A 17,740-nucleotide genomic window follows, 5' to 3' on the forward strand; every position below is an offset into this window, starting at 1 on the left:
GCTCAGCGAGTGATATCCACCTGGGAGGGTGACTGAGCACTCGTCAATGCCGGGTGTAGGAAGAAATGGTCCCGGCTGCGAGGGCGGAAAAAATGGTCCCGTTGACTTTTTTCTTTTTTTAGGATGCAGCTTCACTGTAAACGTACGTCATTTATGCAATTTGTTGTTTTCGGTTTTCAAAAAGTGTCCAGTTGGGGTGTTTTGAGCACGATTTCCCCCGACAGCGGCGCCGTTAACGTTGCGAAGGCATTGTACAGGATGAAAAATATGGCGACATCGACGACAGAGAAGCCAGCAGCTATTGTTGCCCAAACAACAGTATGCCTTACTCTTGGGGGAAAAAGCTTCGCTTAGATCAGAGGAGAGCATGAAGCGTTGCATACGCGCCCAAAGATCTTCGCTTTATCCTCCACAGCCCTTCGTGACCTTATAATCGATGGTGACTGGACATTAACACGCGGCACCACCCCGGAACCATTCTTAATACACGACAACGGACCAGATGCTGAAAACCGCATCATTGTATTTGCCGCAGCAAGTGGCTCACTCTCAGGCATCTAAGCGTGTGTGTGTAGTTGGAAGTTTAGTGGCGCGAGGAGGCATCTAAGCGAGAGCACGTTATGGCTCATGGATGGCAACTTTGATGCTGCTCCAAAGCTATTCAAGCAGCTCTATTTTATTTTAGCACTTCTCGGAGACAGCACCGTATCAGTTGTCTATGCTTTTATGACTTCAAAAACCCAGGAAGCGTATGAGGAACTTTTTCAAGCAATCGTCGATGCATGCGCTGCCTATGGTATGATGCCTTCACCTGATGTTGTCATCACGGACTTCGAAAAAGGCACCATGAACGCCGTGAAGCAGGTCTTCGGTGAAGAAGTACAGACACGAGGCTGCTTTCTTTCACCAGTGCCAGAGTACATGGGCAAACATTCAGCAGCCGGGACTAAGTACAAGGTACAAAGAAGAAGAGGAGTTTCGTCACTTTATTGGCATGCTAGATGGCCTCGCATTCCTTCCCCTTCGTGACGTAGAAGCGGGGATGTTGTTTCTGAAAGCTGCCGCTCCAGGAGAAGCGGAAGCTCTGGTCGCCTACTTCGACGAAACATACGTGAATGGAACGTACCGTCACGTTGAAAGACTGGACGAGAACCCACGGATTCGTCGCACACCAGCAAGGTTCCCCCCTGAAGTATGGAATGCCCACGACGTCACCCTCGACGGGGGAGATCGAACAAACAACCATTGCGAAGCATGGAACAGAAGATTCGGCAGCTTGATCGGCCACTCCCACCCCACCGTATGGCGTGCAATAGATGCACTCCGCCTGGAGCATTCAACGGTAGAAGGGAAGTTAGCACAGTCACTCGCGGGAGTTCCGCTCGTGAAGAGGCAGAAGGCTTCCACCTTACAGCTGCAGGAGAGGCTCCGTCGCCTCTGTCAAGATTATGCAGACGAAAGGAGGACACTCGAGAGCTTTCTACAGGGCATCGGGCACGCAGTTCGCTTGCGAACGTGAATCACATGTAATCTTCTTGAAGCAGTTAGTTGGTTGGTTAGTTAGTTAATAAAATGAAACTATGGTGATGTCAAAGCAATAAACAGGCGAATTCGAAGTTTTTGGCCCTGAGTTTGAATATAGGATATCACACATCGCTTCAAACTAACAACGTATACTCCATATTTGGGGAAAAACATTCCTGCGCAGCGTGAGTGCTGCTTCGGACTTTGCTGAAAAAAAAAAAAGAAAAAGGAAAGAAAGGAACGGAAAGAAAGAAGCTCAACCAGGCGGCCTGATTTCTTAACGTTGACAGTGATTCCGCGCTTCTGCCGTAGTCAGCCTGAATGAGTCCTTGATGTATGTGGGGATGGTAAGGATGTCTACCGGCCTTTTTCAATATGCGCCATGTTGTCGCTCGGCTCACTTCAAGGACAGCTGCTGTGGAACGGACACTTGCATGTGGATGATCGCGGATATGTTCGAGAACACTGGACGTGACCTACTCGTTCCGCGCAGATGGCTCTCTCGTATGGGGCTTGACGAAGGTGCCGTAGATTGAAAGATTTCTGTAGACGGATAATATTGTGATATGATCCGGGTTGCGCCTCTGGGGAAACCTCTGGGCGTAAATTCTTGCAGCCAAAGATGCGTTCCTCTGAGATTACCCGAAGGCCAGGATCATGTCCAGTCGTTCTTCGTTGGAGTACGAACTCTGCACTGACGAACTCTGCAACGCAAGTACGTCATGAAGTACATGACGTACTTGCGTTGTACGTCATGTACAACCGTTGACAGTGCTCCGAGATGTGGCTCCGAGTGCTCCGCCACTCGCTCAAACGTCGCCCACCTACGCATTGCTGATGAAGGCCCAATAAAGCCGAAACAGCTGTCCAATGCTGGTGTGGCGACGTTTGGGACTTATAAACATATGTTCAACGTGCAGCCAAACAGCGTATGCTATTTTTCTTCATTTAATATTTTACTGGCTTCGCACTGGACTTTCAGAGGTGAGTCACTCACCCTGACGGGAGGACATCGCGTTCCACGTGACCTTCCGACGCCACTCGCTCAAACGTCGCCCACCTACGCACTGCTGATGAAGGCCCAATAAGGCCGAAACAGCTGTCCAATGCTGGTGTGGCGACGTTTGGGACTTATAAACATATGTTCAACGTGCAGCCAAAGAGCGTATGCTATTTTTCTTCATTTAATATTTTACTGGCTTCGCACTGGGCTTTCAGAAGTGAGTCACTCATCCTGACGGGAGGACATCACGTTCCACGTGACCTTCCGACGCCACTCGCTCAAACGTCGCCCACCTACGCATTGCTGATGAAGGCCCAATAAGGCCGAAACAGCTGTCCAATGCTGGTGTGGCGACGTTTGGGACTTAAAAACATATGTTCAACGTGCAGCCAAAGAGCGTATGCTATTTTTCTTCATTTATTATATATATATATATATATATATATATATATATATTACGAACATTATCACAATTAAAAAGAAAACTACACGAGCTTTGAGCATTGTGCGGCATACACTCCTTTTGCACTGATACGGGTGTTCCAAAATTTAGCATGGTGTGTAACTTAACTGTGATCGGGCTGTATTGGTACATTACACCCCTTTTGCACCAACAGTGTGGTTTTGGAGTGTAGTATAAGTGCAATTCGGGTTTGTCCCCATAGTACACCCTTTTTACACTGGGAAGGGCGTAAAAAAATTTACTGTGATACTTGTCGGAGCCCGTCTGCATGTACCGCGGGGTGGCGGGCCTCCTGTCGATGTCCTACAAGAAAGGGACAACTTTGTGTAATCAAAAGTAGTAGTTTATGTCGATATATTTACAAGACTGCGAAAAAGCAGCATTTTGCAATGACAGCGACAAATGATTTCACTCACTTTGTATGAAAACGTCCCTCTTCTGCACTCACTGTCCACGGTACTAGCTATGAATGTTTCTCGGCCCAGACTTGTACGTATTTGGAGTATTGTATTTAAAATACTGTATTTTAAATACAATTTGCGGTATTTTGGTACTCTACTCAATACTTTTTGTTTAGTGTATTTGTACTCTATTTAAAATACATGTTATGGTATTTTCTACTCAATACTCTAATTACATATTTTGGATCTCCCTCTCAAACTTTCTGTGTCTCGTCTTTCCATTATATTGCGTGTTCAGTGGATATTTCCTGAGTCCCTCGGACTTGACCCGGACATTGGCCCTTTTTGGAAGTCTCCATTTAGAGATCTTGCCCCGTATGTACTAATCCTTTGCGGATGAAGGTTCTATTATGTGTGCCCTAATGTGGTAACCCCGAATTCTGACCTCGCCCAGCAGGGACCTGCTAGAAGTTTGATTTGTTCTGGGTCACATATACTTAGTGGAGTTATATGATATCTCTTTTGGGACTTCTGTTTAGATGACTCCTATCATACAGGAACGGCTTGCATAGTACGCGGGGTTTAGGTGATTCATGTCACATAGCGGCGACTCGGCGCATTGACCAGTGACTGGTGACTTTTTCAGTTCAAGGATAAATAGTATCTTAAATGAAGTATTTCGTACTCTATCTTAATTACTTTAATTTTCATGTATTTATACTCTATCTTAATTACATTCTAACGTCAGTATTTATTATCTTATCTTAAATACATTTTTGAGTATCTTGTACATGTCTGTCTCGGCCTAGTCTGTCCGGTGTCTTGCTCTGCCACGCATGCGAAACCTGTATGCCACCTTGGTGCGGTATAGGTTTACCCATTGCTTTTTTTTTTGCACTCTAACAGAAGCCACGTCCTCAGCCCGTACATGGAGTAAATGGACGCGCGTTAGGTGTCTTGACAAGCACGTTATCATATCTTGTGACTCTAAGATGACGTCTTGCTCCAGTGAACGCAAGTTAGGTGTCGTGGCATGGTGCTTGATTCCTGTCACACCGATCCAGTGCACCGATACTGTCACACGCACTTTTGTCGTGGCCTGTCCCTGAACAGCCATGTCGCGCTCGCAAAAGTAGATTTGGAGAGCTCATAGAGCCTATGCCGATTTTTAAACTGGCTCGCCGCTCCATCTGAAACGTGATTCATTAGCAGCAAGAGGAACATTCTCGTCAAGACATTTTTGAACAGCTATGGAAGCTAACAGTGACTGTGCTGAATCGTGACAAAAGTCTTCACTCACCACACCAAAACTGTGCATTTCCATGCCAGCTGTTACCCCACATGTGAATATCGAAATCTGTTTTCTACAGGGGCACACTTGTATTTCGCTAGGCATGGCTACCGTCCAGTTCTGAGCGAAATCGAAGTGCATTAGATGCGTCTCCTGTATGGCCCTCCTCTGCACGTCTCTAATGTAACTATGACAAATGCGAGAACCCGCTCACTTCCCTAGCTCTGAGAAGAAATGTACTGCTGCCAGTTCAGCACAGAACACGCATTTTGTGCTAAAAACCCTCTGCATAACTTAAAAATATCGTAAGATGAAGTAATGCAAGCTTCGCAGGAACTTGTGGGAACCCTGAAAAACGCAATTCCTAACTCGATATTTATTTGCACAGTATTGGTATCGCCGTGTAGGGAGCTTGCAAGAGTGACGTTTTACCTTCGCTGGCCATTAAGTTTGACCTAGCCGTTGAAATACGGCTTTATGGCAACGTAGGATTTCACTCAGATGTTTTGTTGGAAATAACAAATTCCCAGAAGTGAATTATTTCTCCAGCAGGACGTCAAAAGTTTGCTGACGAATAGCTCAGGTAAGGCTAAGGCCAGACAACCTTGCTCAGGCAAAGGGAGCATCGACACGAGGCCCGCCATCCCGCGGTACCGGCAGCCGGGCTCCGACACGTACGCACGCAGACTAGGGCCGCGTTTTAACGCGCTAATTGACGGTGTACGCATTTTGAAGCAGAATTCTTTTACGTAAGATGAAAGGTCTAACATCGGGCCATGGCCTGGCAAAATATAAAAGAAATAAAAACGGGCCTTATCGAGAAACGGACGCTCAAAATCCTTGTTTTTTCTAAATATACCTTAACATTTGCCTGTTTCAACAGATACCTGATACGCGCGATATATATATCAGATGAAAATGCATGAAAAGCTGAGTGAAGTGATACCAAATGTGGTAGTCAGGAATATCTACAGCCAGAGAAATCACGCGTCGAATTTGGAACAAAACTGCGCGAGAGAGCATGTTCGCCATTTTTTATATCACAGACCGTTGCTCCTGCGCGCCAAAATTTGCGCTCGTACTGCTGGCCTGTAGGCATACTAAAGCATAAAAAAAATTCACTGCAGTATCTTTAAATACTCGGGAGATATACGCGTGCAAACACGGCAAAACAGAAACACTCGATTTTTTTGCACGAAGACTATTCCGTAGAAATTATTCGTTTTACCGCTGTTGGTCATCAAGTACGATGAGCTTCTAAATATAAAAAAAATAATGAAAATCCAAGACGTCGATGGGACCTCCCTACCTGAACTGACGCGAAACCGGCCACAAATGTACTTTTGTTGCTGCCGACACAGCAATAGTTCACAGCAACACTGCGTGTGACAGGTCTATATTTCAGGTGCAACGCTACGGTACCATACTATATACAGGGTGTCCCACAAAACAATTCATTGAAGTATAATAAAAAAACCACACCACCTAGGATCATCCAGTCAACTGCATTTGTTCATACTAGGTTTTTGCCACCTACATGCATAAATGTCATGTAACGTAAGTTTAATTATGTAAATTTTTGCGAGCTTAAGTCTGAAATTTGCCAAGTAAAGGTCACTTTTTTACCCCACTAATGTGAAGAGTGTGTCTGATTTAATCAAATCAATGATAATTGACAGGGATATTGAGCTATCCCATCGGAAAAAATAGCCGGACATCATGCTGTACAGGGCTCCCACAGGATAGCGCGCGATGAATTTTTCAGCGCAATCTTCGTCAGTCCAACGAAAGGAGGTTATACCCCTGTCACACGGACTAATTTAGTGTCATTTTCATGAAGTGCACTTCACCCCAGCGAAGTTCATTTTCACTACGTGCTTGCTACACGAGATAAGTAAGTGTCACTAAGGGATGATAGCGATGACGATAGAAGAGGTGGAACTTCGACGATCCATGAAGCAATTCACAATGATTTATGCCATGAGACGAGTTTTGTCTCTGTAGAAACGATGGAAAAAATTTACTAGCCTGGTCAAAAATAAATAATTGTGACCAAGCGCCACATGCCAGAACAAGTATGAAGCAGATCCAAAATCCACATGCGAACATGGCGACCGCGTTTGCGACGTGCGACGATCCCCCAAGAATGGATGATGAACGCAAGAAACATCTTGTGTCGGCGCTGCTGTACTTGCGAGCTAGGCGGCAGCATAACGAAATGCGTGACGAAATGCATTTCGACCTAGATATGGACATAGAGGCAAGGGCACGAATTTCAAGGCATATTGAGGACCAGCTACATGCCAACATGTTCACAATAGCCGCCGTGATCGCAGATTGCGTTCCGAGAGTGCATCGAAGACGGTGGGCCTTCGAACGCAACGAAAGGTGGTTCGAGGACACGTTGCCGCATTTGGGGGACTTCCATTTCAAGCAGGCCCCGCGTGTGTCACCAAGTACATTCCGGTACCTTCTTCAATCTCTACGAAGCCTCGAGCGTGAAGATACGAACATGCGAGGAGCAATATCGCTCGAGAAACGTGTTGCTGTCGGTCTCTACAGGCTGTGCTCGACAGCAGAGGACAGGACAATTGCTCATCTATTCGGCGTTGGTCGATCAACAGTGAGCACAATATTCAGGGAGTTTTGTGGCGCAGTGATAAAGCACCTCGAAAGCGAGTGGCTACGCATGGTGCGCCCTGATGAAATGGCGTCGCATATGCGAGAGTTCTTTGCTCTCAGCGGTTTTCCACATGCTGTCGGCGCGCTGGACGGCTGCCACTTTCCCGTCTCCCCCCCAAAGCTCCATGCAGTTGACTACCACAACTACAAGGGGTGGTAAGCACCTTCCTTTATCAATTTAGTGTTGTAATACCACATCTCTGTGTGTAGAGTGCACAGATAATTACTATGTAGGGCTGATTGAAACTATACAATCACATACTAGGATTACAGCACAAAAAGAATGAGTAAAGTGTAGCAGTGTGTAAATTGTAAGACTTTGAAGTTAAAAGGGTTGCGACAAGTTATCCCAGATAAATACAAAGGACTGTTCGTTGCATCGACGTGAAGCAGCATTGAAAGTTTCATGGCGAAGAGGATAATAGAAGCAGAGAAAATTGGCATCGCGGATGCCGAAACTCACTTATGCTGCTCTGACATCGCAGCCCGAGCTGCTGTCAGTGAGGAAACGGAACAGTCTCTGTTCGAAATATTGATGGCTCTTGTTCTGAGACAATTCCCTACATAGAAGAATAATAATTTTTTCCTCAGTGTCTTGGCATGCAGTACAATGGGACCATGGTGTAGAGTCACGTTTATGAAACTGTCCCAACCTCTTTAAGAGTGTTTTTTTTTTTCATCCCAGACTCATTTCAAATTGACTGTTACTCGTCCTATCGAACCAATATACATGCAGTTTTATCTCAGTTTTATAGGCATAAAATAAATAAAATCAATCAATCAATCTGTGCTCTTTTTTCCATTGCCATTAAACGCATAATCTCTCTTTTTTTTTCCGTGCAGGTACAGCATCATACTCCTTGCGTTAGTGGATCACCACTATCGGTTCAGGTACATCAACCTGGGAAGCCCTGGGAGGTGCCACGATGCGCATGTGTATGGGCGCTCCAGATTGTGTGCTCTGGTTAATGGTGATCATTTCCGTTCACCAGTGACTATCATTGAGGAAACCAGCGTCGCACCGATAATACTGTGTGACCAGGCATTCCCGCTCACTGCAAATTTGATGAAGCCATTTGCGAATGCATCGAAGGACACGCCCGAGGCAGCATTCAATTACAATCTGTCAAAAACAAGACGCATTGTTGAAAACGCATTTGGACGACTGAAAGCACGTTTTCGATTTATAATGAAGCGCATGGAATGCCGAATTCCAACAGCAAAACGTGCTATCCGTGCTGCTTGCACATTGAACAATATTTGTGAAGCTCTGAAAGACAGTGTAGAGCAACAGTGGCTGCAAGAGGCACAGATTGTCGACGGCCAGTGCGGCCAGCCTTCGCACAACACGGACGTGTGCAGCAGTAGAGGTGATCAAGTGAGGGGTGCACTAACAAAGTACTTCTGGAAGAATGCTCCACACAGGAAAGAACACTAGGACAATATGACTGTGGTAATGTGAGCTCTTGCGAGCTCAAGGTTAAATATATGACACAAGTTGCATACTAAAGCTTTTTTTTAAATTTCATTGTTTATCTCATTTTTGTAAAGCTTCAGTAAGCACGTTTATAAGTGCTTCCTCCCTTTGGGCAGCACGTTCTTGGAGCTCCAGCTGCCGCTCCCGAATAGCTAGCTGCCGCTCCCTGAGCTCCAATTCTTTCGCCCTAGACTGCTCAAGGGCGTACCTGAGCTGCCTTTGCTCCTCAAGCAGCTGCGCCAGGAGCGTGCTCTGTGCTGCCTGGCGCTTCTTCCTCGTCTTCTGAGGAGGAGGGGGTGTGGCACGTGATGGACTGTTGCCACCACAGAGCTCTGGTGAGCCAGAGGAGCACTGTGATGGCTCCTCTGCTGATGCTGCAGCCACCGGCGCCACATCGTCGTCCTCCAGGCCGTCCTTTGACCCTGATGCCCCCACCATATCCAGGAAGAGCTGCAGTTATGTGTAGCCATTAAAATCAGACATTCACAAAAGGGAGCACAAAGTGATGAACAACATGTTGGTTTCATTTCATTTAAAAAGACCCTTAAAGGCATTATGGCAATACATACAGGGTACAGAGATAACATACAGACACATAAATAAATGGCACGTTGGGACGTGGCATTATCGGCTGTGGTGACATCAAAACATGTAGGTGTCTATTCCAAAGTTTGATTGAGCAGGATCCCATCTCTCCATATTTTCCCTACATTCCTCATCAGTGAGACAGGACAGATGAACAGCAGCCGCACTTTCTACCGGGGGAACAAGTGTATGTGTCATATTTGATTGCAGTGCCATCTCGAGCAAGTATGCTTCCTCTTCTTGTATTTCACATAGTAAAGGTTTAAAGTAGGGATGGCACGAATCCAGAATTTCGAGAAATCAAGAAAAACAAATTTCGGGAGAAGACATACCCACCCAGTCAGCACAAATTGTAGCAGTGACATTGCACCAATAGTGCCATGCAATATTGATGCTATGTTTCTAATGGCCGCTTTCGTTATGCTGCAACGACGTTACTGAAGCAACATTGGAAAAATGTGAAATCGCAATGCTGATGTGACATTGCTAACGACCAGCTTCGTTACGTTGCAACAACATTGACAACACCGATGCTATGGAAGAACGCCATATCGAGGATCAGCGCGCATTCACATGTGCGTAAGAATGGATTGCAACGAATTTCAAGTTCTCAGTCAGATTAATTTTCTTTGACATTATGTTGTCCTCGTCTCGATCCTTTTGTCAATAGTCATCTTCCATAGTGCGTCTGCGGTGTTGTCCCAGAATGTCTCTCTCTCAGTCTGAATTAATTCTTCCCATAATGGTCACATAACTGTAATGTTCCGTCACTGCCGCACGTGAAACAATGCCTGAGCAACATATTCGTGATGTTCAAAATGCTGCACCAACATTTCAAAAATTCGTTCATTCAAAATGTTGCACCGACATTGCACCCGAAGCATTGTGGTGACATTCCATTTGTACATGAAACATTGCCACAATATTTGAACACGTCGTCAAAAACAAGTTGATAAATGGCGGGTGAACGTCACGGGAAGTTCCGAAGATTCCATTCTCTGTTTATTGGTTGGAATTACAGATAGAACAAGATCGTGCAGTCATTGTGCTCTGGCGCACTCGGAGCAAGTGCCTCAGAAATGCTGCATGCAGAACGTGCAACATTGCAGAAATGTTTGTTTCGATGTTGCTGCAATGTTTCAGACGTTGCCTAGAGGTCACATTTCTAAGCTGCGACGTTTCCCCAATCTACCAGGTGCCACATTGCTCTTGCAAGAGAATCACACTGTTGGCTCTACGCATCCTTCGAAATACAGCAGACACATTGATATAATGATAGTGCTGCAACGTTAACATTAAGTCCCTGAACATACAAACGCGGTTGGTGGATTCTAAAGACTCGATTCGCCGTTTTAGGCACCAGGATTTGGATTCGCGAATCTCCAATCCCTGCCTAGGATTTGAGTATTGGCGGATTCGATTGGCACATCCCTAGTTTAAAGTACTGCTATGCTGTTTTCTGTCCTGTGTTACCATCATGTTGTCGCCCCTACTCTCGATGTGCGCCCAACAGGTTGTGTCTGATATGTTCATATACAAAAGTTCAATGCGTATATCTGCTACGTCTGGAGTCAGATGTTTGGAGTTTCTGGGGCTCCCTTTCCAACTTCACTTTGGCGCTATAGACCACTTCAGTTCGAGAGCCAAGCTCACCTGCTCTGGAGAGGGCACAGCAACAGACTCTTCTGTCAGGCTGATATCATTTGCCGGCAGCGTCCCCAAAAATCTGTGCAGGTCCCAATAGAACTTCCAGGTGACGCTCCCCGAGCCAGTTGTTCTTGTTCGACACAGAGACCTGCGAGAAATCATGTTTTAACACACCCTTAATTCAACAAGCATAATTCGACATGCTAATATGGAAAAGCAATACTGTGGAATGAGCTACCTGCTTCTCATATCAAATGTTTTACGCTATCGAGAACGAAAAACCTTTCAAGACAAAGCACTGTGCTTGTTGTTTCCACTCTTCCCACTGTCGTAATCTTATACCTCAGCATCTACTATTGACCCCTTGCCTCTTGACAATACTATTTCATCATGATATGCCTGTTCTTTTAATAAACAAACAATGAACCTCATTTACAGGCTACTTACCGAGGACTGCATACAGCTTGGGGCTAAGATCACTCTGCTCGGTTTCTCTCTCTCTCTCTCTCTCACACACACACATACACACATTTACCAAATGCTAGGCAGCAGAGTAGCGAAGCACTACGGCGACTGATGGGATGACGAATGCCGTCCATCGCTCGGAGCCTTCAGATTCTCAAATTCCAGCAGTTACTACACAACACATAACGTTGTATTAACGTGTTGTAAGTACGTATATGCAGTAAACTTAATTACAAAACTTTTGTGTCACTCACCTGTACTTGTTCGCGAGGTTCTCTATCTTTTTTTTGACCTCCTTGACTGACTTGGAGACATCCTGGGCTTGTAGGGCGTCCGCGATGTCGGCGTACACCTTTGCATTCCTTTTTGTACGTCGCAGGTCCGCCAAATGGTCTTCCCACGTCGTGATCAGAGCAAAAGTCTCTTGCTCTGTCCAGGACGTTCGATCTTTTTTTAATTCTGCCATCGCAGCACTAGCAGAAAAAAATATTGCAACTATGGTCTTCCGAGGGCAACCACGGCAACCACACAGCGCGTAGCTTTTCACACGCTGTTAACGAGAGTAACTACGTATTGTTTCGGCAGAATGTTACACTGTGCTTATAAAAAATAAACGCACAAGTGAAAATACTCGTGCAGAAATGTTATAATCGCAATGACCCTTTGATTTCTTCAGTATTTTTCACCCGTGCGCCAAAGCCTGCCGGCGAGGCTATGCACTTGGAACGCCGAAACCAAGTGAAGTGAGTTTGGGGAACTCACTAAATCGTAAGTGCACTTTCTACCGAGTGTCACTAAACGATGTCGTCAGACAGCACCCGAATGACACTAACTGCAAGTGACACTCGTTGAAAGTGACACTAAATTAGTCCGTGTGACAGGGGTATTAGAAACCCAGCCCACCCTGGCATCGCAGAAAGAGATAACACAGGCATGGCTTATCGCGTCCGACGTTCGCTTGGATAATGCTTTCCCTCTCCCAATTTTAGGAATGGTTACATTTTCTACTATCACTCTGTGGGCTGGCTTTCAAACCTTTTTTCGTGGTACTGAGTGCGATTGTGCTAAAAAAGTCATGGCGCGTTATAGTCCTCTGCTCCAAAAAGCACGATGTTCCGCTATTTCTTCCGATGGCATAACTCGTGAATATCACTGTCAATTATCGTGAATTTGAGTGAATTTAGCACGCTCTTCATATTGGTGGGGTAAAAAAGGGACCTTTACTTGGCAAATTTCCGAGTTCAGTTTGCAAATATTCACATAATTAAAGTTACGATACATGACATTCACATGAGGAAGCGGCAAAAACCTGTAGCGGGCCGTGGACAATGACGAAGATGGCCACGCGCCTGAAGCACCTGCCTCAGTTCCACCGGCGCGGCCATGGAGATAGGCCACCGTCATCGCCTCTCCGTGGCATACCATCATCGCCGGTCGGGGCTCATGTAGAGGAAGACCACCGTCCTCTACATTTGGTGACCCGAACAACGAACACCATGTTCGGAGCAATTCGGCTTGTTACTATCCCAAATTCCTGACGACGCCTTCGACGAGCACTACCACAGCGCTCTATACATGGACCCACCGCCAGCAAACCCCGCCGTTAACGTACCCGGCGCCTTTCCGTCTGCGGCCTCACCGTCCAGCACTGCCCGCCCACCTCTGCAGCCGTGCAGCATTTCACCGTCCGGCTCACGACGACAACATCACGTCTCCCCTTCTCCTAGCGACTGACTCGCCGACCGCTTACGTACCGCCCCCCTCCACGGTACCGGTTCAGACGACCATGCAACGCTCCGACCGCTCACTGGTCATACGATCCTCTAACCGACCATCGCTTGACGGATCCCGGGGACCGCCCTGCGCTGTGCACGGACCCCGGCACACTCACTACCCGCCACTTCCCTTCCGCCTCTCGACGCTCATTCACAGCCGGCCGCGACAACAGAGCAAAGTGCTCGCCTGCCGGTTTCGGCAGTCGCGGCCGCCGACGCCACGGCCCGCATTAGCCGGCGTCTCGGCAGTTTTCACGGCAGTCCTCACGGGTACGCAGCATCACTTCCTGGGACCCTATCAGCTCACGCGCCCGTGCCGGTTCCGGCACCCCAGGCCACGATCCTGACGCCCAACGATTCGCCCTTCATCTGCCTCGCTCATCGAGAGCTTCACGCAACGGGTATTGTGCCGTCCCACGAATTCGTCCAGTAGTGCACGTCATCCACGGCCGCTCTCGCTCTCTCCCTCCGGTATAGACGTGATTCTTCCATCTTTCTTATCGCCGCTCCGCGTCTGAGGGGGGAGCCCTGTAGCGGGCCGTGGACAATGACGAAGATGGCCACGCGCCTGAAGCACCTGCCTCAGTTCCACCGGCGCGGCCATGGAGATAGGCCACCGTCATCGCCTCTCCGTGGCATACCATCATCGCCGGTCGGGGCTCATGTAGAGGAAGACCACCGTCCTCTACAAACCTAATAAGAACAAACGATGTTGACCGCATGATTCTAGGTGACGTAGTTTTTTATTATAATTCAATTACACGTTTTCTGGGACACCATGAATACTTCCGATGTTCACCCATCGTATACAACCCGTTACATCCTGCTCAGGGACTGACCAGGGACTCGCAGCAACCGGTCTACCATAGGACCAACGAAATGGTTCGTCAATTACAAGTGCAAGGAAATTTTCTTCTGATCTGGAGACAAAGTAGAAGTGTCGCGCATGTTGAAGATATTGAGGAAGAAGATAATACTCGCAAATCCCCTGCCACCCGATGTGTGGTGGGCTACACCCAATGCCACGTCACAATTAATGACTGAGATTATTTACCACACCGTCACATGTGTAGTTCAAGCTCTGTGTAATACATGCGACTTAATACATACTGCATTGCGACTTATGTTCTTCACCAGCGTTAGGTCTAACTCTCTGCCTACAGTAGTTCTCTTGTTTGATGAGGTTACACTCCTCTGCCTCTGAACGCGCGGCCTATAATGTTGAATTCCAATGGCAGAGTCGGAGCAAGTGGCAGGCTCCGCAGTGGAGCGGCTTGATCTGGCCTAGAGCAAGTGATCCGAATCTGCGACTGGAACACTTCCGCACAACTTGGAGTTAGCGCTGGGTAACGTCCCTTGGTGGATGGCGGCCAGAGACGGAGGAAGAAGAAGAAGATGCTCATGTAACATTATAACGCCATGTTTTGCAACATCAAGGTCTTCCTAATCTCCTAACGTTGCCCTGGTAATGTCGCATTCTCGCCCTTCATGAAACAAAATCGCCAACGTACGACGCGAAATACTAGTCACAGCGAAGACGCGTTGCAAAGCAGCCATGTTGGCGAAATAGAGACAGGAAATAGGAAGCACGAGCGACAAGTAACACGTCACGTAGAGTTCCGGTTGAAGCTGCCTATTTTGGCGGAGCAGTCTGGGTTGCTCCCTGGAGCGACCTTGGCTCGAATGCCGCTCCGAAGCTCCCGTTGGAAGACTCCAGCACTGTTCTCAATCTGCCATTCGAACAGACTTGCTCTCGGCGGAGCAACAAAACTTGCTCCGGAGGCGCTCCGAATCTGCCATTGGAATTCAACATAAAACAGCCCTCGGGGCAGTATCGCTTGCGGTGATGTTCCTAGGAAGATTTTTTCTTAAAATGCACTGTTTGGAGCGTTGCCCGCTACGATGCCAATACATAGATCTCAAAGTCAACAAAACAAAATATATTTGGAGCGTTGTTATCTGGTATGGGCGCACAAATTCTGTGACTCATCTAATCAGTCAACAGTACAAGATAGAGTCGGTGTAAAAGGGCTTACCTCCATAGCAGCTCTCTTACTTGATGACAATACGTACTGTTTTCTTGTTGTGAGTCCCAGTCCCTGCCCCCAGGATGGCCGTTAGTTTCAGAGCACAAAATGAAAACTTGGGCTGCTGGACAACAAAAATCGCGCACAAGGAAGCCTATTTAACTGCCAAAAGGACAACCCCAAAAACTGAGTGAACTCAATTGCTACGAGGAGCAAATACCTCGCGCAGTTGCCGTTTTGTTTCGTTCAGTTCCAGTTTCGAATTTTTTTGGCTACACGGCTCAATCCGCTGTGTAAATCTTAGTTCCGATCTCTCACAACGCGCATTAAGTATGAATCCTTTCGCGAACTGGTGACGGCTTAAATTTATTCCAGTTCAGTTTCGGTACAGATCCCTGCTTGCATGATAAGGCTGTAAAAAGACAACGAGGATGAAACAAACTACACAGACATCCACTCACTTCTAATGCAATTTTACCGCATGCAGACTTGCTTGGTACTGAGGATCAGCAGCAGACAAAGGAGGGTTAGAACACATATAACAGACACCACTACTGCAATCTGTGCCGACTGTTTTTATGTTTATGCGTTCTAACCCATGGCTTTGTCTGCTGCTGCTCCTCAACAACAAGCACAATTAGGGTTCTTCGTTTTCGGGTTTCATGGTTTTTCAAATTGGGGGGTAAAAATCGGGTGCTATTTACATAAGAGAACTCGGGGAGAAATCGGGCACTTCGATCTCTGTCTGATATGTCATCGGGGTATTTTCGGGTGAAACAAAAGGTATATGAAACAAGCCACTGCTGTGACACTGGGACGAGAAAGAATAATTTTTATATTCCCGCTGGGAACTGCGGCAGTGAGTGACCGTGGTATTCATACACATGTCCGAGCTCTACAAAAGTTTTTCTCCTGCGGCAGAGGATTATCAAAGGTACAAATAGGCTGACACAAATAGCTCTCTTTGCTGACATTATGATTCACTTTTCCGACAGCTTACCTACAACCACAACTTGGACCGCAAGGATTTCGGCTAGATATTGGGTTTCACCCGGATTCTTGAAAACTTGTTCGAGGGGAGCTATCGTGGAAAACCGGGTTTAACCGGAAAAAGAAGAACCCTAAGCATAATGTGCCAACTACCCCAGACTTATTCCTGCCTCACAGACTTGCTCACTCATGCATGCATAAGACGGGCCACAGCTCCATTCTTCAGTAAGTGACTTGAAAGGCTGGGTTTCCGCAATGCAGTGTTGGTAAGAAAAATCCTAAAAAATAGATTGTCAAAAAGAATGTTGAAGTACAGGCAAACAAGCGGGAACTAAGGCACCGCAGTGCAAACAGGCTGTTTGCACGAAGTTGCATAATGAATCTCTAAACATTGCTCAGCAAACTCAGCATTTCCCCCCTGAATTCAGAAGCCTCTGGGGACAACACTCTATAGACCTCTACCGAAGAAGCGTCACCGTGACATTATCATGATGCTGACAGACATAGTGAAACCGAAGCAGGGCGCGTTGACAACACCGCCGTTTCACGAAGCCAGATTCCTTCACGCAGGTCACGGGTGGCTTCTTGTATTAGTGGTACACACAAATGGGGTCACGTTTTTAGTCGCTTTCTTGTCTTCATTCGCGTTCCCAGTCCACCGCGGAAAGAAAAGGCGGCTTCATACCAAGAGTTGCACCGTCTGAAAGTCAATGTCATAGTCCTGTGATGAATGTTGTTTGTTATTAGGACTTCGTTCGCGCTTGCTTTGTATAGAGACACCACGTGCACTCCGAGAGAAACTCGTGCCCTTCATGCTCCAGAAGATGGAAGAGCCCGGTAGCCAACTTTAGAAAGGGCTACCGAAAAGAAGGGGCTTCCGGTAGAATGGAGGAGAAAAAGGTCATACAACTAACAATATGTAAAGAATTGCAAAAAAAAAAAAAATCTTACAGTATCAGAAGCCACGTTTAAACGTGGCGTTCTTGAGACTTATTGATTTTTTGCTATAATAGTTCCACTCTACCAAGTTGGCGGCGCTGTTGTACCATCTGACGTCATTTGCTTGTAAACAGGGATAGGTCTATTCCGATGAAAACCACACAGGTTTTCACAACATTTCGACAACAAAATTTGAAACCCAAAATTCAGTCGCTGGGCAAAAGTGCGCTAGCTACCCTCCAAATACACTTCCTTGTGTGTAATAGAAAACAAACTATGCCCCATTCATGCCTTTCGCCTTTATCAATGTGTCTCTTATCAGAAGTCATCCACTGATAATGATCGGCTGGGTCCCTTGGAGTAGGTCTTGATCATTCGTTTCTGCTTTGTCTAAAGTAAAGATGGACCCAAGAGTAGAGTAATAAAGATGGAGCAAAAACTTTCGCAAACACGAGTTTCACCAGACATGCT

The 17,740-nt window shown here is 46.7% G+C and overlaps 2 protein-coding genes across 2 annotated transcripts; one reads left to right on the top strand and one right to left on the bottom strand.

Moving 5' to 3' along the window:
• Positions 1-8,196: 8,196 nt before the first annotated feature.
• LOC135384626 (uncharacterized) lies at positions 8,197-8,802 on the top strand (the record flags this gene model as incomplete). The annotated part of the gene is made up of 1 exon (XM_064613822.1): positions 8,197-8,802. A coding segment is annotated over one exon (606 nt), but the record flags the coding sequence as incomplete, so codon positions are not given.
• Positions 8,803-8,901: 99 nt separating this feature from the next.
• LOC135384627 (myb/SANT-like DNA-binding domain-containing protein 1) lies at positions 8,902-12,004 on the bottom strand. Its single transcript, XM_064613823.1, has 3 exons — positions 11,793-12,004; positions 11,080-11,221; positions 8,902-9,291 (listed from the first exon to the last, which is right to left on the bottom strand). Exons 1-3 carry the CDS (start codon positions 12,002-12,004, stop codon positions 8,902-8,904), a joined length of 744 nt encoding a protein of 247 aa, XP_064469893.1.
• Positions 12,005-17,740: the final 5,736 nt, after the last annotated feature.

This window comes from Ornithodoros turicata, chromosome 2, assembly GCF_037126465.1.
Source record: "Ornithodoros turicata isolate Travis chromosome 2, ASM3712646v1, whole genome shotgun sequence".
Lineage (NCBI taxonomy): Eukaryota > Metazoa > Arthropoda > Arachnida > Ixodida > Argasidae > Ornithodoros > Ornithodoros turicata.

What these genes read in the sequence shown, in the direction of transcription:
- LOC135384627 (XM_064613823.1), bottom strand. Translation starts at nt 12,004, where the DNA reads ATGGCAGAATTAAAAAAAGATCGAACGTCCTGGACAGAGCAAGAGACT. An exon ending in AACCTCGCGAACAAGTACAG is followed by an intron (nt 11,222 to 11,792) that starts GTGAGTGACACA and finishes GATTTCTCGCAG; the next exon opens with GTCTCTGTGTCGAACAAGAA. An exon ending in CTGTGCCCTCTCCAGAGCAG is followed by an intron (nt 9,292 to 11,079) that starts GTGAGCTTGGCT and finishes ACATAACTGCAG; the next exon opens with CTCTTCCTGGATATGGTGGG.